The sequence below is a fragment of the Myodes glareolus genome, chromosome 24, assembly GCF_982192425.1.
Source record: "Myodes glareolus chromosome 24, mMyoGla1.1, whole genome shotgun sequence".
In the NCBI taxonomy this organism is placed as follows: domain Eukaryota; kingdom Metazoa; phylum Chordata; class Mammalia; order Rodentia; family Cricetidae; genus Myodes; species Myodes glareolus.
The window spans coordinates 49,144,607-49,165,282 of record NC_142049.1 but is presented as its reverse complement, the minus strand read 5'-3'; the positions used below and the strand labels follow the sequence as shown (position 1 = coordinate 49,165,282).

The window sequence follows — 20,676 nt, the reverse complement described above, 5'->3', positions numbered from 1 at the left end:
CTGTAGCCAAGCTCGGTGGGTATGCCTTCAGTAACATGCTCTGGAGGCTGAGGCAGGAGGATGACAAATTCCACGCTGGTCTGTAGAACAGCGACATGGATCCTGCTCCAGGATGCCGGCAAGCAAACTAGCGAGTCTTGCCCACGTGAGGGCGCAAGAAAGCCTTAGCTATTAAGGCGTCTTAGCTAGGACTGTCCCATCTAGAAGCCGTGGGCATATAGAAACGTGGGGTGGCGGGCGAGCTCGGGGCTGACTCGAGCGCGACAGTCACCGGGGCCTCTAGTCCAGACTGAGGCCCTCCCTGGGCCACCGAAGGACTTGTTTCTAGGTCCTAGAAAAGTGTGAGGCCGGGTGCGCTCCTCCTTCCTCCGTCGCCATGGTGATGGTGCGGGCGACCGCCCGGGATTTGGCAGCGGCGGGGGCCCCCTTCCCACTCCCTCCTCCTCACCATCTGCTCCTCCCTCACACCTGGCCCGGAGCCGCGGACGCCTCCTCCGCACGCAGTCCGAGGCTCTACGGCCACCAGGTGGCGCGTGTGCGCGGCTCGCCCGCCTCCCTCCTCCTCGGGGACTTGGAGACTCGACCGAGATCGTCCGCGCCCGCCTGCCGCTCGATGGGCTTCTCTCGTCCCCTCCTGGGCCGCATCATGAAAATTTAATCCCAAATGCATTTGTGGCCCGACATGGGGAGAGAGACGGTGAGGAAATCAGCACCCTGCTGAGGCCCGGAGCTGGATGCGCAGCGGGAAAAGCGTTGGTTTGAGGGCCACCAGAGAGTTAGGGTTCCTCCACTACAAGGGTTGGGATTGGAATCTGCTGGGAAGAGGACTTGGTGGGCGGGAACAGATCCTGGGACACGAGAGGAAGTCACAGCTGGGACAGACTTAAGGTGAGAAGCCAGGCCCCAGAACGCAGAGATAGAACACGGGGTGTCCGCAGGAGTAGGGGGACACATCTAGGGGTTGGGGGTAGAACTCAGAAAGAAGCTGAGACTCAACCGATGGGGCCCAGACTCAAAAGAGCGTCATAGAGCCTAGGGATATTCTAAGGGAGTGCGAAGGGAACCACTGGGCACCAAGGGCAGTGGTGGTGGACACAGGAGTAGGGAGCAGAATTCGAAGGGATGAAGGGGTAGAGTTGAAACTCAGAAAGAGAAGGATGGAGGTGGATAAACCCCAAGGAAAAGTAGAACTCAAAGGGAATAGTGGAATCGGAAGACTATGGGGAAAGCCGATCCAGTGGCACGGGAGGCTTCAGCAGAAGGGTCCTAAGTTCAAGGCCAGTCTGAGAGTGAGGGCCACGGACTTGCCTAGCTTGTGTGGGGCTCTGGGACCCACCCCAAAGGAAAGATGGGGCTGGAAAGATAGCTCAGCGGTAATTCCAGAGGCCCTGGGTTCAGTTCCCAGCACCCACATGGTTACTCACAACTCCAGTCCAGGGGATTCAATGCTACCTTTATTTATTTATTTGTTTTGGTTTTTCGAGACATGGTCCTCGAACTCACAGAGATCCGCCTGCTTCTGCCTCCCGAGTGCTGGTATTAAAGGCGTGCGCCACCACCGCCAGTCTTCAATGCTAGTTCTAAGTGTGCACAGCTGCTAGGCATACAAGTAGTGCAGGTAGACATGCTGGTCTAATACTCACATATAGAATTAAAAATTCAAAAAACAAAAAGCTTTTTTTTTTTTTGAGATAGGATTTCTCTGTGTAGCTCTGGCTGTCCTGGAACTCTCTATAGATCAGGGTGGTCTCGAACTCAAGAGAACCTGCCTCTGCCTCCCAAGAGCTAGGATAACAGGTGTGTGCCACCACGCCCAGCCCTTTAACAATCAATTGCTTTTTCTCTGTGTAACCCCGACTGTCCTGGAACATGCTCTATAGACCAGGCTGGCCTCGAACTCAGAGATTCACTTTGCTTCTGACTCCGAGTGCTGGGATTAAAGGTGCAGCCACCACTGCCAGGCTGCCCAGTTTTTTGTTTGTTGTTTGAGACAGGGTCTCTGCCTCCCCAAGTCCCGGGATTAATTAATGGCTTGCATCATCACTTCCCGTTCTCAATTTTTTTTTTTTTTAAAGAAAAGAAAATGAGAGAGTCAAAGCTCAGACGGAAAAGTGAGCTCAGCACAGAGATCAGGGAGGGAGGGACCTCCCGTGGACGGTGCAGAGTAATTTGGTAACCGGATTGTAGCGGGGCACCAGGCAATTCAGAGTTCGGTTCCGAGGGCGTGGCCTTGAGATGGCCAGGTAGAGGCTCTGGGGTGGGAGAGTTAAAAGAGAGAGAGAGAGGGTCTAGTCTGCAAGATAAGGAGTTTAGCTGACTGGCCTACAGTCCAGGTAGCTGGATGGGAAGAGAGTGAGGGCCCTGACTGCAAGGGGTGGGGCCTCGTTGGGTGGGCGTGAATGCCCCGCCCCGCCCCGCCCCCCGACGTTCAGTCCCGCAACAGCCCCGGGCAGCTGGCACTCTCAGCCTGGTTCCCCCCGAGCGGAGCTGCGGGGCCGGGCCGGGCCGGGGCGGACCCCGGGATCCCGGACGCGGCCGCCCGGGCCCGCGGGCGGGGGGATTGGCAGGGCACCCGCGTGGGCACAGCCACCATGGAGTTCCGGCAGGAGGAGTTTCGGAAGCTGGCGGGGCGCGCCCTGGGGAGGCTGCACCGGTGAGCTTGGTGGGGTTCCTGGGAGGGGAAGGGTGAGGATGCCCCCTTTCCACCCGGGAGTAGACGGACAGAGGGAGAAGAGAGAGGACACCCTGGCATGGTGTGGGGAGGCCCACCCAGCTGTTCAGGATTCCGTCCTGTGGATGCTGTCCTCCATCCTGCCTGGTCCATTATCTCCCTCCCCTTCCCCCCCCCTCGCTTGCACCTCACCCCACTTTGGGCCTTTTTCTTTGAGATTGTGTATCCCTCCCTATTCTCTGGGTCCCTGTCCACCTGTCTTCTGTCTTTTTACTTTAGATCTGTCTCCACTCTCCGGGTTCCTCTTCCCCTCACCTCTGGGTCTCTGTCCCCTCTTTCTGACCAGAAGCCATTGGGCTCAGTCCCGACCCTGCCTCTTGCACCCCCCCCCCCCCCCGCTCTTCCACTCTGGACCTCTGGTCCCCACTCTGATCTCTGTCTCTCTTGTCATCTCTGACCGTTCCCCCGGACTGCTATCTTCCCACCCTGGCTCTCCCCGTCTCTCCTCTTTCCCAGGTTCTGTCCCTAGAGGCATTTAATCTGGAGCTAAAGCGGATTGGGGCTGTTGGTTCTTGTCCTTGAGGGGGGTTAAGCTGAGAGGAAAAATCTGGGGTATCCCAGGTTCTGAGGGTGAGGGAGTTTCAGGTCACAAAAAAACAAATTAATTTTGGGGAGTAATATGGACTTCCCAAAGGATATAGGCTAGAACTGGGTGAGATTTGCTTCCATCCAGAACCACGATTCCAATGACCCCAGTGTCCCTTGAGGTAGCCTGGACACCTCCCAGCCCCTCACCCCCAACCCCAGCTCTGGCTCTAAGTCAGAGAAATTACTCAGCTCCTGAGAAGCCTAAAAATATCTATCTACAGTGCGGGGAGGAGATGGCCTCGTGGGCATGGTGCCCTTAGACCCCAGTTCCTCCATACAGGGCCCTGGTCCATCTTTACACGGTCCTCGGTGATCTCACTGGGCCACCTGAGTCCAATGCCAGTCTGATAGTCCACCTTGCTGTGGCTCACCTGGCTCCAAAGTTAACCCCACCCTCAGGTGACATGAGAGGGGGGCAAGAAGGTGCAGTGGGGGGCAGTGTGGAGGGGGGCTGAGATGCTTCACCCAGTGGGGGGCAGTGGTGGAGGGGAGCTGAGACACTTCACCTCTCCGGTTTCCAATTCCCAGCCCCTCCCCACCCTTTTTTCTCGCCTCCTTTCACGAGTTTCTCAAAATACACCAGTGTGAAGTCAGGGGAGCTAGAGAGAAAGACATGCTGGTGGAGGGGGCTGGAGGGGGCGAGAGCAGGAGGGAGATGGTCCTCAGGTCCTCCCTCTTAGTCTCTCCATTTCCCTTCTGGGTCCCCAGCCTTGCCTTTCCTCTCCAACCTCAGAGACCCCAGGAGAAGCAGCAGAAAGTTGGGGAGGGGCCAAGCATTTATTTGCTTACAAAATCCAGAATTCACTTTGACAGTGGAGGGGGATCAATGACTGAGGACCAAACTTATCAGTTGAACACAGGTCATTCTCCTTCCCAGCCTGGAGCGAGAGCTAAGAGCTGCAGATGCTCCTGGAGACCGAGATGAGTGATGCTAGTGGGGGCTGGGGGTCTCTTGGACCAGGTAACCCAGGGTGACTTCAGACAAAGAGGAGCCAGGAGCCAAGGAGCCTTGCTTCTTTGGGCCAGGTTCTGGGCAGGGCAATGCTGGGGGCCAGGACTGGATCAGGCCCAAGTTGCTTTTCTCCTGTGTGACCTTGGACCTGTGACATCTGTTTTTGGAGTCTCAGTTTCCTAGTTCTATAATAGGAAGAAACAAGAAAAAAAAAAAAAAACTACCAAGGCATAGGGAGAAAGAGATGCAGGGAGTGGGCAGGTATCTTGAGAGAGCAGTTGAGACACGTCTTCCTTTGGGGACACTCCACCCTAAGGAACACATCCCTCACCAAATCCTTGGCCTAGTTGGGGTCATTCAGAGAGGAAATGGGGCTTCTCTGTGACTCTTGTTATTCTGAGACAAGGGCTCCGGTAGCCCAAGCTGGCCCCTTCACGGATCGCCTTGCCTCTGTCTCCCCAGTGCTGAGACTGGATGCACACATCGCCTAGCCTGCCCCACCTGCACTGCCCTGTGTTCTGTATGCGATTCAGAATCCCTGTCTGAAAACCCTTAGCGAGATCCCACACCTAATGTAAACAGCACATATCGACATTCTGGGGCTAGACCCACACCTGCAGTCAGTCAGATATCAGAAATCAGCCTGGGTCAAACTCCAGTCTCACAGGTAATGTTCTATGGAGGCAAACATGCGGGGTGCTCTAGCCTATGTTCATTCTGGGGGTGTTGAGTCCCAGTCTTTGACTCCTCCCTGTTTCTTTCTATCTTCCTTTCCTTGATGTTCCCCACACCCTCTCTCTTTCTCCACAGGCCAGGCCCCCCTTCTATCTCCAAGCCAGGACCCCCTCTTTCTATCCCCAGGCCAGCCCCCCTTCTATCTCCAAGCCAGGCCCCCCCTCTTTCTATCCCCAGGCCAGCCCCCCCCCTTTTTTGACAGGCTCTTGTGCACCCTGACTGGCCTGGAACTCAAGAGAGACCCTCCCTCTGCCGTATTGCACTGTAGCTAAAGGTGAGCGTCCCCATATGGCTTGTTTTGTTGAGACAAAGTCTGGTGTTAGCCAGGCTGGCTTCAACTATATAGCCAAGGATGACCTTGAACTCCTGATCCTCCTGCCTCTGCCAAGTGTTGTGATTACAGATGTGCGCCGATACACCTGGCATATACAATGGTGGGATTAGAACTCAGACCTTTGTACAGCACTGCCACCTGGGCTCCATCTCCGCTGTCCCTCATCGTCTCACTCGGGAGCCCAGGCTGGTCTTGAAATTGTAGCAATCCTCCTGCCTCAGCCTCACAAGTGCTGGGATTACAGGCCTGGTTTCTGCCTCCACCCCTTTCTTGCCTGCCCCTCCCCACCTCCTTAAGTTCTTTGGTCCTCCCTCCCCCCAGCCCGTCTGGCTGTTCTTTCCTCCCCCGCCCTAGTCTCCCTCACCTCCATCTGTTCTGGCCCCTTACTGGGATTCAGCCCGATCCCCTAACTACCTACCCGCCTCAGAGGGGCCGCGTTGAAGTCTCGAGGTCTCCATACTTCAGGGACCTCACTGACCTTGCCCGTTAGTCCTGAGGTCCCCTCATCTCTCCATTTTCTGATATCAGAGACTCTGCCCATCTCACCCACGTCTGTGTCTGTTAACTTGGATGTCAGTCAGTTCCTGCTGTCTCTCCTGAGTCTGTCTGTCTGTCTCATTCTCTGGCCCTCTCTCCCTTTCTCTAGGTCTCTGTCATCTCCCCCTTTTGGTCTCTCTCTCTCTCTCTCTCTCTCTCTCTCTCTCTCTCTCTCTCTCTCTCTCAGTCTCTAGCCTTCCATTAGGTTCCTGCCCCTTCCCCAAATCTTTGGCTAGTTCTCTGTCTACCTCCCATGTTTCTGCCCCAGTCTTTGTCGCCCCATCTCAGCAATCTCCCCACCCTCTGGTCTCTCCCCATCTGTCTCCAGCAGCCTCTCTTTGGCTGGGAGACAGCCCTTCCATGAGCCCTATCCATCCTCACACTCAATCCTGGATGCAGATCGGGCGGAGGCGAGAGTCGTGCTCGGGAATGAATGCACCAGTCTCCCTACCAGGGCCATCTGTCCCCCGCCAGGACACCAGCCATCACTCCCCCTCCCTGCTCCTCAGGCTGACAGTCTGAACCCTAGATTCCCCGGGGGGCTCAAGTCAAACTGCTGGACTCAGCACCTACAGGGACTCCCGAACCCACACATGTGGGAATGGACTTCAGCCCTATATCTGGGGCTTAGAAGCAGGGCGACCGGGGCAGGGGGAGGGGTCTGTATATATAGCCGGGGTGGCTTGGAAGCATCTGCTTTGTTGACACCTTTGCACACAGGTCCCTTCTTTGTACCTTTGCTGACTCAAATAGACTCGACTCTGCATCTGCTGGAGGGGGCTGGGGACAGTCCTGGAGCTGGCAGTAGGGGCTTGCAGGCACCTGCTCTGTGATCCCAAAGGATAGTGTAGAATCTCTAACTCCCTAGTGGTGAGAGGGGAGAAGGCTGGGGAGGTGATTGAACCTCTTGACCTTAGAGTGGAATCCAGGCAGGAGCGAGCTGGTGGCCTGGACCCCTGGGACTGGAAGGAATTCTGAGGTCTGACAAGAGACATGGGTTTTTCCGCGCACTGCTGTGTCACAAGGAGGAGAAAGAACCCTGAGTTCTTGGATGGAGGGAGGGAAAGACAGGACTAGAGATGCCTGCATCCTGGAGAGAACAGCAAAGCAAGGTTAAGCCGGGAACCCCTGTGTCACCGGGAGGAGGGGCCTGGACTGCTGAGTCTTTGCTTCTCGCTGCCCTGCAGGTTGCTAGAGAAGCGTCAGGAAGGCGCAGAGACACTGGAGCTGAGCGCCGACGGTCGCCCAGTGACCACGCACACACGGGACCCGCCTGTGGTGGACTGCACCTGCTTTGGCCTGCCGCGCCGCTACATCATCGCCATCATGAGCGGCCTGGGTTTCTGCATCAGCTTCGGCATCCGCTGCAACCTGGGTGTGGCCATCGTGTCCATGGTCAACAACAGCACGACCCATCGTGGGGGCCACGTTGTGGTGCAGGTAGCTGCTCTGGCGAGCCCTGCTCACGGCCCATGTTGGCGCAAGCGGCCAGTTCACACTCCTTCCCAGCTACAATTCCATAGTCCTGCCCATCCGTGCCTCTCTATAGATCCGACCTTACTCTTGCAATCCCCGCCTTCCTAAGCCCCGCCCTGTTATAAAGAAAGCTCCGCCCTTTTCCAGCCTAGATTAGGAATGGTCACACCGGTATTAGGTTTGATATTCATTACCTGGGTCCACTTTTGAACCTTGTAGCCAGTTCACTTACAGCTGTGTCCCGCGTTTGCGTCCCGCGTTTGCGTCCCAGGGTTACATGTAAACAGTTTCACTCCTGTTTTAAGATCCTTTCCAGATTGACCTCTGCCCTCTGCCTTTGTCCACCTGATTAGTTCTGGCCCACACATAAAGCCTCGTCCAAGCTCAGATTTATGCTATTTTAACTTGGGTATTCCAGAAGCCATGCCCATAATTGGGAAAAGAAAAAAAAATCTTAGTTTGGTCTGTAGCTTACCTGAAGCCCCAACCTTTGCTGCAATACACAGGGAACACCCCTAATTTAGCTGCTTCTTGGCCCTGCCTAGACCCCATACAGGTCTGTCCACAAACAGGAGGCAGTCACCCCCACGCTTGGGGATGTTCAGGGAGGGGATACTGAGGTAAGCAAGCAAGTAGAACTAGGCAGCAGAGCTTATAGCTAAAATGCAAGCCCTGGCAACATAGAAGGGCGGAGCTCCAGTGAGCTCTGATTGGCAGGTTTGGGGAAGGGGAGGGGATCTTGTTGCTGATGGCCTGAGTCGCTAAGTCTATGGGTGCTGATTGGCGGAGGGATGAGTCTGGAGGGTGGCTAGTTTGATGTGTATTTTGACCCGCAGAAAGCCCAGTTCAACTGGGATCCAGAGACCGTCGGCCTCATCCATGGCTCCTTTTTCTGGGGCTACATTGTCACTCAGATTCCCGGAGGATTTATCTGCCAAAAATTCGCAGCCAACAGGTACAGTGGTGGAGTCTCGGGGTGGCAGAAAGTGCAGTTAGTTGTGTGTGGCGGAGCTCGAGCGTGGTCCTGGACTTGGCTGCAGGAAGCTGGGAGGGTCCTTGTTTGAGGGCAAATCTCAGAGGTGGCCTTAGGTCCTGTTGTGGGCAGGAGAGGCAAAATTTTAGGGATGCTGGGAAGGCTAGACGGCTGGGACCACGTGCCTGCCTCACTGCTCCTGCCGTTTCCCCCACCTTTTCCAACAGGGTCTTTGGCTTTGCCATTGTGGCTACCTCCACCCTAAACATGTTGATCCCCTCAGCAGCCCGTGTCCACTATGGCTGTGTCATTTTCGTGAGGATCTTGCAGGGATTGGTGGAGGTAAAGTCTGTCCCGTAAGCCCTGCTCCCCGCTGTGACCCAGCATCTTCTCGCTGACCTCTGTACTCCCTCCCTAGGGGGTCACATACCCTGCCTGCCACGGCATCTGGAGCAAATGGGCCCCTCCCTTAGAACGGAGTCGCCTGGCGACGACGGCCTTTTGTGGTAAGAGGGGGCTGGGGGCCGGCTCCTGTGTGAGGGGGGCTGAGCTGTGATCTCAGCTTAGGTGGTAGGTTCCGGGGGTTGAGGGTCCGCTCTCCTGGATCCAGGGACGACAGACCTGTTTTCTACTCTCCTTGTTCCCTTAGGTTCCTATGCTGGGGCAGTGGTTGCCATGCCCCTCGCTGGGGTCCTGGTGCAGTATTCAGGATGGAGCTCTGTCTTCTATGTCTATGGTGAGGGACTTGAATGCGTGGCTCTGGGTGGCACCGGGGCTGAGTGAGGCCAGATGTCACCCTGCTCCCATCTCCCTCTTGCCCACCCCCAGGCAGCTTCGGGATCTTCTGGTACCTATTCTGGTTACTGGTCTCCTATGAGTCCCCTGCACTGCACCCCAGCATCTCAGAAGAGGAGCGCAAATACATCGAGGATGCCATCGGAGAGAGTGCCAAGCTCATGAACCCTGTGACGGTTGGTCGTCTTGAGGCTGTAGGGCTGGGCAGGGCAGAGAGGAGGGGCTGGCTCAAATCTCAGGAGACAGGACTACCAAGCAAAAGGCTGGGGCCAAATGGGGCTTGGTAATAAAGACCTGTCATCCCAGCTACTTGAGGGGCTGAGGCAGGAGAATTGCAAGTTCCAGGTCAGGCTATAAAGTGAGTTCAGGGCCAAGCTAGGAAATTTGGTGAAGCTTTGTTAAAAAGTGAAAAGTGGGTTAGGGGTGTAGCTCACAGGTAGATTATTTGCCCAGAATCCCTCAGTGAGGGGTGGGGTGTGGCTCAATGACAGAGTGCCTGGCTAGCATACATGAGGTCATGGATTCTATTCCCACTACTGAAAACAAACAAACAAACAACAGAAAAGAAAATGAAAATAACTGGGCTAGTTTCCATATTAGACTGGATGGAGCTCAGACCTAGAGCCTAGGTATAAGGTGGGCTGAGTCAGTGTTGCTGTGGCTATGGCTAAACTCTGTGGAGTGACTGACCTAACATTCTGCTGGGCTCACATTTATGGGTTCTCATGAGGCTCAGCATCTGAAACTGAAGGACCTCTGGGGTCAGGACCCGTCCTTCATCCTTACGATGCAACCTTAAAGCTGGAGTTTTAGAATTCCTAAGGCCCTGAGAGTAAAGATGAGGCCCATGTCTGAGGCTTCAGTGAGCTATGGTGGGGTCCCTGAAGGGACATACTGTTCCCAAGCCCAGGTATCTGTCTAAGCATGGTCTGCTCTGCCTTCCCCTCCCCTCCCCTCCCCTCCCCTCCCCTCCCCTCCCCTCCCCTCCCTTCCCCTCCCCTCCCCTCTCCTCCCCTCCCTTCCCCTCCCCTCCCCTCTCCTCCCCTCTCCTCCCCTCTCCTCCCCTGCCCTCCCTTCCCCTCCCCTCTCCTCCCCTCTCCTCCCCTCTCCTCCCCTCCCCTCCCTTCCCCTCCCCTCCCCTCCCCCCCTTCCCTCCCCTCCCCTGCCCTCCCCTCCCACAGAAGTTTAACACGCCCTGGAGGCGCTTCTTCACATCCATGCCCGTCTATGCCATCATTGTGGCCAACTTTTGCCGCAGCTGGACCTTCTATCTGCTCCTCATCTCCCAGCCTGCCTACTTTGAAGAAGTGTTTGGCTTTGAGATCAGCAAGGTTGGAGGGCAGGCGTAGGGGACTCAGTGGGGGTGAGGGAGAAGGTGCCTGCATCCCCAGGCGAGGATGGAGGAGTGGCTGCCCATGACCTGTTCTCACAGGTGGGCCTGGTGTCTGCGCTGCCCCACCTGGTCATGACCATCATCGTGCCCATCGGGGGCCAGATTGCCGACTTTCTGCGCAGTCGCCGGATAATGTCCACTACCAATGTGCGAAAGTTGATGAACTGCGGGGGTGAGTGGTGGGGCCCGGGCGGAGCACAGCGGGGGGGCGGGGGGGTCAAAGGGCATGGCTGACCCGGCCCCGCCTGAGTAAGGGCAGCGTGCAACAGTTTCGTGACGTCAGGTTTGGAGACCACCACGTGGAAATCTTAGGCGGATGAGTACAGACCCAGGTGGTGTAGAGATAATCCAAGCGGAAGGAGGGGGCCTGAGTCCTATATGACTCTAAAACCAGGAGTCACCCTAAAGTGGCCGTAACTGGGGTTTCAGGGAGACAGGTCATGGGTGGGGACCTAGCAAGATGGTTGAGAGTGGGGTCCCAGGCTTCATTATGCAATAAGGACAGGTCTGAGTTCTGAGTGTTCAGACATGGGGTGTTGGGTCTTACAGAGTGTGGCCCAGTCAGAAGGTGGGATCACAGTGGGCCCTTTTAAGGCAGAGCAGCCAGAACACATGGGCTGGGTTGCGTCTTGGGGAAGCAGGATCCACTCTGGTTTGGTGGAACTGGAGTCAGGTCTTCCACAGGTCAGAGGTCACCAGATGGGGTCAAAAGAAGGGGGCTGGGGTGAAATCGACTGGGTATGTGTGCAGGGTGGCCAGTGGGGTCACAGTAGAGACTCGGGAGACTTGGTCCTTCACAGGCTTTGGGATGGAAGCCACGCTGCTGCTGGTGGTTGGATACTCACACTCCAAGGGTGTGGCCATCTCCTTTCTTGTCCTGGCTGTGGGCTTCAGCGGCTTTGCCATCTCTGGTGAGAACCCCAGATGGGTAGCTGGGGGTATGGAGTCAGTACTGGAATGGGCTCCTCGGGAGCAACAGAGCTGTCTCAGCAATGAAGACTTGCTACTCTCCCAGATGACCTGAATTTGGTTCCCACGGGCTACCTAACCACCAGTAGTGAATCAGATGCCCCCTTCTGGCCTCTATGGGCATTACACTCATACGTATATATCCTCACAGACATACACATAATACATATATGTTTTAAAAATGAGTGCCTCAGGAGAGCGGAGGAGGGGGCGGGTGCGACCCTGCAGTGAGGGTCTGGTGTGACGTTTGCTGACTTGATGCTCCACCAGGGTTTAACGTGAACCACCTGGACATCGCCCCTCGCTATGCCAGCATCTTGATGGGCATCTCCAATGGCGTGGGCACACTGTCTGGGATGGTGTGCCCCATCATCGTGGGTGCAATGACAAAGCACAAGGTTAGCACAGACCTCCCGATGAATGCCTGGAACCTTCCAGTACCAGCCTCCCTCCTCTCCCTTTCTTTTATCTCTTCATTTTTCTTTCTTTTTTTTCTTTTTTTCAAGACAGGTTTCTCTGTGCAGTCCTGGCTTCCCAGGAATTTACTCTGTAGATCAGGCTGGCCTCAAACTCAGAGATTTTATCTCAAAAAATCTATTTTTATTAGTTTAATTTTTTTTATCGACTTAGAGCGTGTGAGCTATTTTGTGCTATGGGATGTGTGTTGGTTCCCTCTTTCCACCACGTGAGTCCCAGGGATAGAATCAGGCCGGAAGGGCGGTAGCGCCTCTAGCCGCTGAGCCGCCTCAGCAACGCTATTCTTTTAGTCAGAGGCTCATCATGTGGTCCTGGCTGGCCTCGAACTCACGGAGACCCGCCTGCCTCTGCCTCGTGTGCCCGGTGAAAGGCGTGCGCTGCCACACTGGCCTCCTGTTATTCTCAATTGTGTGTGCACGTGAAGTGCTGTGCCCACAGAGGCCAGGGGGCGCCCAACGGGTCATTGTGAGTGCCTAATGTGGGTGCTGGGAACTGAACTTCCGTAAAAGCACCAAGACCCTTCAACCTCTGGGCAATCCTTTCAGCCCCCATACATGTCTTTTTAAAGCCAGCATCTCCTGCGGCCCATGCTGGTCGTCCTCCCGTGTCCCGCCCCCTTTTGACGTTCTGCCGTGTTGTGTTGTCTGCCCCCAGACTCGGGAGGAGTGGCAGTACGTGTTCCTCATCGCCTCCCTGGTGCACTATGGGGGTGTCATCTTCTATGGGGTCTTTGCCTCGGGAGAGAAGCAGCCGTGGGCAGAGCCAGAGGAGATGAGCGAGGAGAAGTGTGGCTTTGTTGGCCACGACCAGCTGGCTGGCAGTGATGACAGTGAAATGGAAGATGAGGCTGAGCCCCCGGGGGCGCCCCCAGCGCCTCCCCCTTCCTATGGGGCCACGCACAGCACAGTTCAGCCTCCGAGGCCCCCGCCCCCAGTCCGGGACTACTGACCACGTGCCTCCCACTGATTGGCAGTTTCCAGGACCTCCACTGACACACCTCTAGCCTGGCGGCAGTGTGGAGGAACCCGACTCCGCTGTCCTGCCTCAGGCCTAAGATGCAAGTCTCCCTCGTTCGCAGTGCTGTCCAGCCACCCTTTCCCCTTCTCTCCTCCTCAAGGGGTGAAGCTGCAGTAGCAGTTTCACGGCTACCCAACCCCCCGGAGGTGGTTCTCCGCCTGTCTGCCTGTGTGGTTTCAAATCTCTCCTTTCAGGGCTTTGTTTGGATGGACAGTTCAACCTCTTTCTCTTGTGCTTTCGAGGTTACACCTTTTCCTAGGACCCCAGGGATTCTCAGGCTACCCCAAGACTATTCAGCTGGTCCCCAACTCTGAAAGATCCATGGTCATCCCCTGTCAGTTCCAGGGCTTTCCAGGTTAATTCTGCATTTCCCCGGTTGGTTCGACCAGCCACCAACCTCGCCCGCCATTCCAAGGACCGATTCTCACCAGCGTTTTGAGGGGAAAATGGCGGTTTCAAGTCCCCCCCACCCCTTCCTTCTCCCCCGCCCCCCAGCATCAGCGGTTTGCCAGGCCTTGTCCTTAGTTTAGTACAATGTCCAGGGAAATGGCCGACGTGGCTCCGCTCACCCGTGCTCTTTTTCTGACTCAGTTTTCAGGTCTAAGTAGTGGCTGGAAGCCGTCACTTCTTCCCCTCCCCCCGAGGGGGGCGGTTTCAGGGTCTCCCTTTCCCCCACAAATCCTTGCACTTTACTCCCCTGGGTGGGTCATACTGCCCTCAGTTTCTCAGTGACCGTTTGTTGTGTCCCTCAGGGGCTAAATGACTCCAAATCTGGGGTGCTTCCCTCATGGACACCCCTCTTTCAGCTCAGCAATCTGGGGAAGGTGTGGGAGAAGCGAAGGAGCTCCAGGAGAGGAGCAGGCTTGGGGGCAGGGGCTGCTCCCGGGGCAGGGCTGTGTCCTGGTGTCTGTCTCTGTGCCGTGAACCCTGCCCTGCCCCATCCACTCCCAATAAACGCTTTGGTGTACAGACTAGGCTGTCGCCGGATGTGGGTCACAAGAGCCGCGGGGCCGGGCGGACCCCAGGCCTGGCCTAGGGAGCGCGGGTGTGCAGACCCAGGCTTCACCCCAGCCCGGGCCTCAGTTTCTCCACCCCCCGCCCTTCGCCAAGCACTCGGCGCAGACGCTGGTGGGGGAAGATGGTTTATTGGGAACCTCTGCTTGGCTCTGCGGCTCCTCTAGGCGTCAAAGCAGGCTTGGGCCTGCGGTGCTGCTGTCTTCAGACAAAGTTGGGAGACAGCGCGGCCGGGGACAGGGCTTCCAGGCGCTGCGGCCCGCGGGGCGGAGGGGGCAGCTTGGGCGGCAGTGCGGGCGTGGGAGGCGGCTGCTGCGTGGCGATGTGCGAGGGCACCCACGCGTCGGGGGCATAGAAGTAGAGGTCCACGGGGTCCTTCGGGGCGTCCAGGTGCAAAGCTGCAGGGGCGAGGGTGGGGTCAGGCGTGTGTGTGTGTGTGTGTGTGTGAAACTGGGCTACACAGTGAGAGCCTATCTCAGAGGAGGAGGATGGGGGAGGGGAGGACCAGATTTACGGGGGGGGGTGTCTGTGTTTTTCTTTCTTTTTTTTAATTTATTTTATTTCATGTGTACTTGTGTTTTGCTTGCATGTATGCCTGTGTGAAGGTGTCACACCACCTGAAACTGGAGCTACAGACAGTTATGAGCTGCCATGTAGGTGCTGGGAATTGAACCTGAGTCTTCTGGAACCTTCTGAGCCATCTCTCCAGCCCCAGGGGTGGGGGTGGGGTCTGTGTTCTTTAGAAGGGAGTGCTAAGTTCCCAGAAAACTGGATAAGGAACCCTGAGGGCACTCCACAGAGAGCAAGACTCACCTGGCTCATCTCCACTGTCCTGGAGCCGGTGGTGGGCAAAGGACCTGTGTCTGGCGGCTCGGCGGTACAGACACCACAGCAGGAGGAAGATGCCAATTAGCATCCCTGTCCCCGCGAAGAACAGGCACAGGGCTCCACTGATGGAGCCTCGTGGGCGGCTGACCAGAGTCACCCCTGAGAGATGACACAGCCATTTGAACTGAGTGCTTCATCCTTCAGACCCAGCCCTCCTCCCTCACATCCAAGACTTCAGGCCCTGTGTTCCTCTCTCAGACCCACTGCCCAGGCCCAGCCTCCTCCCTCAGACCCACTGCCCAGGCCCAGCCCTCCTCCCTCAGACCCACTGCCCAGGCCCAGCCCTCCTCCCTCAGACCCACTGCCCAGGCCCAGCCCTCCTCCCTCAGACCCACTGCCCAGGCCCAGCCCTCCTCCCTCAGACCCACTGCCCAGGCCCAGCCCTCCTCCCTCAAACCCAAGGCTCCTGGCCCAGCCCTCCACCCTCAGACCCACTGCCCAGGTCTAGCCCTCCTCCCTCAGACCCACTGCCCAGGCCCAGCCCTCCTCTCTCAGACCCACTGCCCAGGCCCAGCCCTCCTCTCTCAGACCCAGGTCCAGGCCCAGCCGTCTGCCTTGAGGTTCTCACCAGTCTCCTTCACCCGTTCCACCACGATGATAGTGTTGACTGTCTCTCCTCGGCTGTGTCTCTGAGGGGCCTGTGGCATCCCAGGGGCTACCTGATTGGGGTTGTCTATAGCAGCTGGGGGGCCTGCAATCCGTGCCGAGGGAGGAGGGGTATCTGGACCATTAGGGCCCGAGTTCTGGGGTACGTTAAGCTCTTTGGTTCCTAGGAAATCTGAGGTGGACAGGCCAGGAGTGGCAGCTTGGGTGGCTGCAGGGGCTGCTGGGCTGGGACTCAAGCCTGGCTCACTGGGTGTGGTTGTTTCCTCCCCGAAGGTTGCTGCTGGTTGGGCGGGAAGACTAGTGGTGATTTCCAAGTCAGAGCTCACAGCTGTCTCTGTTGCCTTTTGGTTGAGGGCTGTGGGGAACTGTGTTTGGGGGGTGTCAGTGGTATTGGAATTGTGGGTGATGAGAGATGCTGGCTGGGGAGTTCCAGTCAGGTCAGGATGAGTGGTTGGCAGTAAGGCAGAATTTAGGGTTCTGGGGGTACCAGGGTCATAGGTCTCTAGGGATTTTGAGCCGAGGAGTTGGGTGGGGCCAGGACTTGGTGTCTTAGGCTCTTCGCCAGGAGTGATTTGGGGGGTATGTCCTTTGGGGGTCTCAGGGGAGTCTTGGTGTGCTGTTGGTGTAGGGTCAATATATTCAGCGTCAGGAGATTCTGGGGGTGAGGCTGTGAAGGGATCAGGGTTTTGGGTTTCAAGAAACCCAGACTGGGAAATTGCAGTCAGGTCAGGTTTGGGGGTCTCAGAAGATTCTGGCAGTATTGTTTTGGAGGGGTTTGTTTGTGAGGCATCCTGGGATTCTGTGCCTGAGGTTGTGAGCTGGACAGGCATGAGGGTCTCTGGAGAATCTGAGAGGCTGGGGCTGGGGGTCTCACTTAAGTTTTTCCTGGAAATATGAGGGGAAGCTGAGGGTGACTTGGAGGGCTCAGGAAGAACTGTTGCAGGGTGTCCCAGGGTGGGCCCATCTCCAGGAGAATTATCTAGGGCACCAATGGGCATCCTAGAGGGCTGGACCGTCCCCTGGGGGTCGGAGCCCACAGGCAGAGAGGCTGAGGGAGCCGCATTGGCACCCAAACAACCAAGGAGGAAGAGTAGGAAGATGGGGCGGAAGGGCTGCATGGCTCAGAGAACTCTATAGCTGTGGAAGGAGTAGGTAGGAAAAGGTTAAAGCCAAAGCATGCTGGAGTCACACACACTCCCAGGGGCCACACTCCCTGGCTTCCAGAAGGACCAGGTCTGTCCAGGGACTCCAGCAAAACCCAATTGCAAGTCCCTGGTGTGGGCTGATAACTGTGGTCACTAAGGTTACGGGAGTTCAGGGATTCGAGAGTGGTAGTGCATTTCCCAGTGGGGTCCCTGAAAACTTGGGACACAATGATACCATGGCCCCACAAATATTAGATTCTACCTTCAGAAGGTATCAGATGGCCAAGGGGACATGGGGTGACCTTCTCCTCCCAGGACTCTTAAGACATCAGGACCCAAGATGCCGGGACCCAAGCTGAGTTAGAGGAAGTCTTCGAGGAAGACTCCAAGGCCCCGAAAGGAAGCTACTGGGCTCTGAGTCCTACAGAGTGAAGGGCTGAGGGTTACAGGGGAAAGGCCATGGGATCCTTGGACCATGGGTCAGATGATGTTGGGATCTGTGCTCCAGGCCTTTGAGAAACAGGGATGTGAGGTATAGACTCCTCGGCCTGAGGGGGTGGAGGCAGGACAGTAAACTCTGTCCCCTGTTTATAGAGGATGGACCCATGGCTTCTATGGTGGCCTAGAGATGGAGGAGTGAGCGAGGGTGGGACAGGGTCACTTGGGGTCATGGGGTCTCTTACCTGTGCAGTGGTGTCCAAGACAACAACAGATGACCAGCGCTGACAAAGAGGCAGGCAGGGAGTGCTGCTGAATGGCGCTGGAAGGGGCAGGCGCTAGGGTCCCAGCGGCACACAGGTGACGCACCTGACCCCCTCCCTGGGGAATCCTGGGAGCCTAGCAACAAGCTGAGGTTCTTAAAGAAACAGACATAGGACCTCATCACTATGGCAGAGAAGGAAGTTAGGATTTAACTAAGTTATTTTCCTTCTGAAGCCAAGGTTTGGCCAGGTATGATGGTACAGGCCTGTGATCTCTGTTCTTGGAGGGCTGAGGTGGGATTATGAGTTCAAAGTCATCTTTGGGTGACCATAGTGAGATCCAGGCCAGCCTAGGCTACCTAGCAGGACAGTATCAAAATAAAACAAGAGCCAGGTGGTGGTCCCAGGTGGTGGTCCCAGGTGGTGGTCCATGCCTTTGATTCCAGCATCTGGGAGGCTGAGGCTTTTAGGAAAGCTGCCATAAATTTGAGGCCATCCTGGGCTACAGAACCAGTTCCAGGCCAGCCTGGGCTGCAGTGTGAAGCCTTGACTCTAAAACAAAAATAAAACCAACCAATTAAACACACATAAAAAACCTCCTGAAAACTACCAGCCCAACAGACACAAAACAAACTCCCCATATATAAGAGCCCTGGGCCCAGCTGTGCAGTGGTGGTACACACCTTTAATCCTAGCAGCTGGGAAGCAGATCTCTGTGAGTTCTGGGTCAGCTTGATCTATAGAGCGAGTTCCAGGACAACCAGGGCTACACAGAGAAATCTGTCTTGAAAACAAACAAAAAAGTCCTGGGCCCTCTCCAATTTCCCCAACCAAACCCAAGTCCCTGGTACCTTTCCACTTTAATCCCACTAGGTGACTCTGTCCCCTTCACAATAAAGAATCCAGGCTTCCACGTATCCCCCTTGCCAGAACCCAGGGGTCTAAGGCCCTGTCTCGACCACCTTCAGGTTTGGGATCCCAGACTTAGACTTCTCCTCTCAAGCTCGCGTCCCCCGCCTTTGCCCATGGTATGGGAGAAGGGTCTCTATTTGCCCCTCCTTTGAGACAGTCTTATGTAGCACACACATGCCTCAGATTTGCGGGGATTCTCCTGCTTCTGCCTTCTGAGTGCTGGCATGAGGTGTACTACACTATGGGGTGTCCTTGGGAGCCCCCTTTAAACATGCCAGGTATGGAGGACGGGGCTTTATCCTCACCATGTGCAGGTGTCCCCTGGGGGGAGGGGTAAGACAGACCTGTGGAAGCCCTGGGCTGTGTCCAGCTTCACAGTGGTGACTTCACTTGTTTGCACGCTGCCTGCTCCTCTCTCCCTCCCTGCCTGTCTCTGCTGAGCTTGACATCCTTTCCCACCCTCTTCTCTCAGCCTTCCTCCCCATCTCCAGAGCCCTCAGGCCTTCCTCTCTTCCTGCTATTTCCTTCCGAGGGCACCCTGTCTTTGTCTTGTCTGGAGGTTATTCCTTCCCTCTTTCTCCTCTTAGATTCCTCTTCTCTCTCTCTTCTCTGCCTCTCTCTGTGTCCCCGACTGGTGCTCTAATGGTCCCCCTCTGCAGTCTCTATTTTTATCCCTCTGACACACCCCTTGTGTCCTTCTCTCTGTCTGTTTCCCCCATTCCCCTTCTTCAGTACCAGCTCTGGGTCCCAATTAGTTGGTGGCGGCCACAGCAGCGGAGGCCCCCACCAGGCTTCTCATTACCGCTGGCGGCTCCTAATGAGCGTGGGGTGGAGTGACCCCGCGCCCCCTGCCCGGCCTGCGTCACTGCCAAGGCGGGGGTTGTGCTGGTATATAAGGGAGGGTGTGAGCATCGCTGCCTGAGCTAACTGCACGGTAGGGGGCCCGGAGGGAGGCTGATGGTGAGTGTTGGACCGTGGGCTCCCAGGTTCAGGGCTGTATGACGACATCAAGATCCTGTCCCCTGTGTCCACAGGTGATGGAGACCTTCCAGGTGTCCAGGAGCCCCCGAGAGCGGCGGCTGCTGCTTTTGCTGCTGCTGCTGCTTGTGCCCTGGGGCACCGGCCCTGCCTCGGGTGTTGCCCTGCCCCTCACTGGTGTGTTCAGGTAGGTGTGAGGTCCCCCGACTCCCAGGAAAGGGAAGAGACACCCCAAGGGAAGGCGAGATAACACGCCGGGGTGGAGGTGGGTTTGACGTTAGAACACAATGGGGCCTGGCGGTCCGTGGGGCCTGGCGCTCAGCCCCTGCACTTCTCTTCCCGCAGCCTCCGCGCCCCAGGCAGGGCCTGGGCGGACTTGGGTACTCCCCTGTCTCGGCGCAGCCTGGCGCTAGCGGACGACGCAGCCTTTCGGGAGCGCGCGCGCCTGCTAGCAGCCCTGGAGCGCCGCCGCTGGCTAGACTCGTACATGCAGAAGCTGTTGCTACTGGACGCGCCCTGAGCCCAATAAAGAGCCTGCCCCGCAGCGACTACGCCTTCTTGCTGAGCCGCCCTGGCAGGGGTGTGTGGGGAGGGGCCCCTCCTCGTCCTCACTGGTTTTCGCAGCCTCCGGGGTCCCTTTCGAGTGTCTGTCCGAGTCTCTGCCCTCTCCAGATCCCGTCGCCACTCTGCTCTACTTTTGTCACAGTAGTGGGGCCCTGATCCAGCTCTATGATGGGTCGAGGTTTTCCTTTTTTTTTTTTTTTCTTTTCTCGAGACAGGGTTTCTCTGTGTAAGCCCTGGCTGTCCTGGAACTCACTCTTGTAGACCGGGCTGGCCTAGAACTCAGAGATCCTCCCAAGTGCTAGGATTAAACGCGAGTGTCACCACCGCCTGGGTCAGGTTTTTTTCCCTCTCCTCTTCCTAGGTTTGTCAAGACAGGGTTCCTCTTTGTAACAATCCTGGTTGTCCCGAAACTCATTTTGTAGACCAGGTTGGCCTCGAACTCACAGAGATCTGTCTGCCTCTGCAAGGCGTGTGTCACCACGCCCAGATAGGGTCGGAGTTTCTCAACCTTTCTGGGCCTGTTGTTCAACTGACCCAGGAGGTCTTCAAGGTCTTCGCAAGAGTTCGTGGGATTCGGGGAGCAGACAACCAATCAGAGCTCGTAGCTCCCGGCGGCCCCATTTCCCCCCCCCCCCACCCCGCCCCAGGACACCGGTCTTTTCGGAGAGCACACGGAGCGAGCGGACCGCGCCCTGATTGGTCTAGAGCAGGCCCGAGAGTCCGCTCTCCTAAATTTGCATTTTCTGGAGGCGGACCGAATCCTTATTGGCTCTTACGCTGTGAGGGCGGAGCTGCTGCTTGCTCCTCGGAAGCCCGGGCTACCGTGCCGAACCGGTTAGCGGGCGGCGCCTACATCAATCCGGTTGGTAACGAGGCGTTACCTCACGCCCA

General features: G+C 56.7%; 3 protein-coding genes across 4 annotated transcripts; 2 read left to right on the top strand and 1 right to left on the bottom strand.

Moving 5' to 3' along the window:
• Nucleotides 1-2,456: 2,456 nt before the first annotated feature.
• Nucleotides 2,457-13,951, top strand: Slc17a7 (solute carrier family 17 member 7). 2 transcript variants are annotated; one of them, XM_087901445.1, is made up of 13 exons: nt 2,457-2,653; nt 7,065-7,317; nt 7,899-7,973; nt 8,190-8,308; nt 8,554-8,668; nt 8,745-8,832; nt 8,976-9,062; nt 9,155-9,297; nt 10,303-10,452; nt 10,554-10,686; nt 11,315-11,425; nt 11,754-11,881; nt 12,615-13,951. In XM_087901445.1, the coding sequence occupies exons 1-13, from the start codon at nt 2,592-2,594 to the stop codon at nt 12,906-12,908; spliced, it is 1,758 nt and encodes a 585-aa protein (XP_087757571.1). In that variant the 5' UTR covers nt 2,457-2,591; the 3' UTR covers nt 12,909-13,951. The 2 variants fall into 2 exon arrangements, with proteins under 2 accessions (XP_087757571.1, XP_087757570.1); XM_087901444.1 differs by lacking the exon at nt 7,899-7,973 and having other exon boundaries at nt 2,459-2,653.
• A 155-nt stretch (nt 13,952-14,106) lies between these two features.
• On the bottom strand, nt 14,107-17,011 carry Gfy (golgi associated olfactory signaling regulator). The gene is made up of 3 exons (XM_087901446.1): nt 15,448-17,011; nt 14,805-14,978; nt 14,107-14,389 (listed from the first exon to the last, which is right to left on the bottom strand). The coding sequence occupies exons 1-3, from the start codon at nt 16,601-16,603 to the stop codon at nt 14,196-14,198; spliced, it is 1,524 nt and encodes a 507-aa protein (XP_087757572.1). The 5' UTR covers nt 16,604-17,011; the 3' UTR covers nt 14,107-14,195.
• A 2,209-nt stretch (nt 17,012-19,220) lies between these two features.
• On the top strand, nt 19,221-20,110 carry Pth2 (parathyroid hormone 2). The gene is made up of 2 exons (XM_048438004.3): nt 19,221-19,408; nt 19,567-20,110. Exons 1-2 carry the CDS (start codon nt 19,242-19,244, stop codon nt 19,739-19,741), a joined length of 342 nt encoding a protein of 113 aa, XP_048293961.1. The 5' UTR covers nt 19,221-19,241; the 3' UTR covers nt 19,742-20,110.
• Nucleotides 20,111-20,676: the final 566 nt, after the last annotated feature.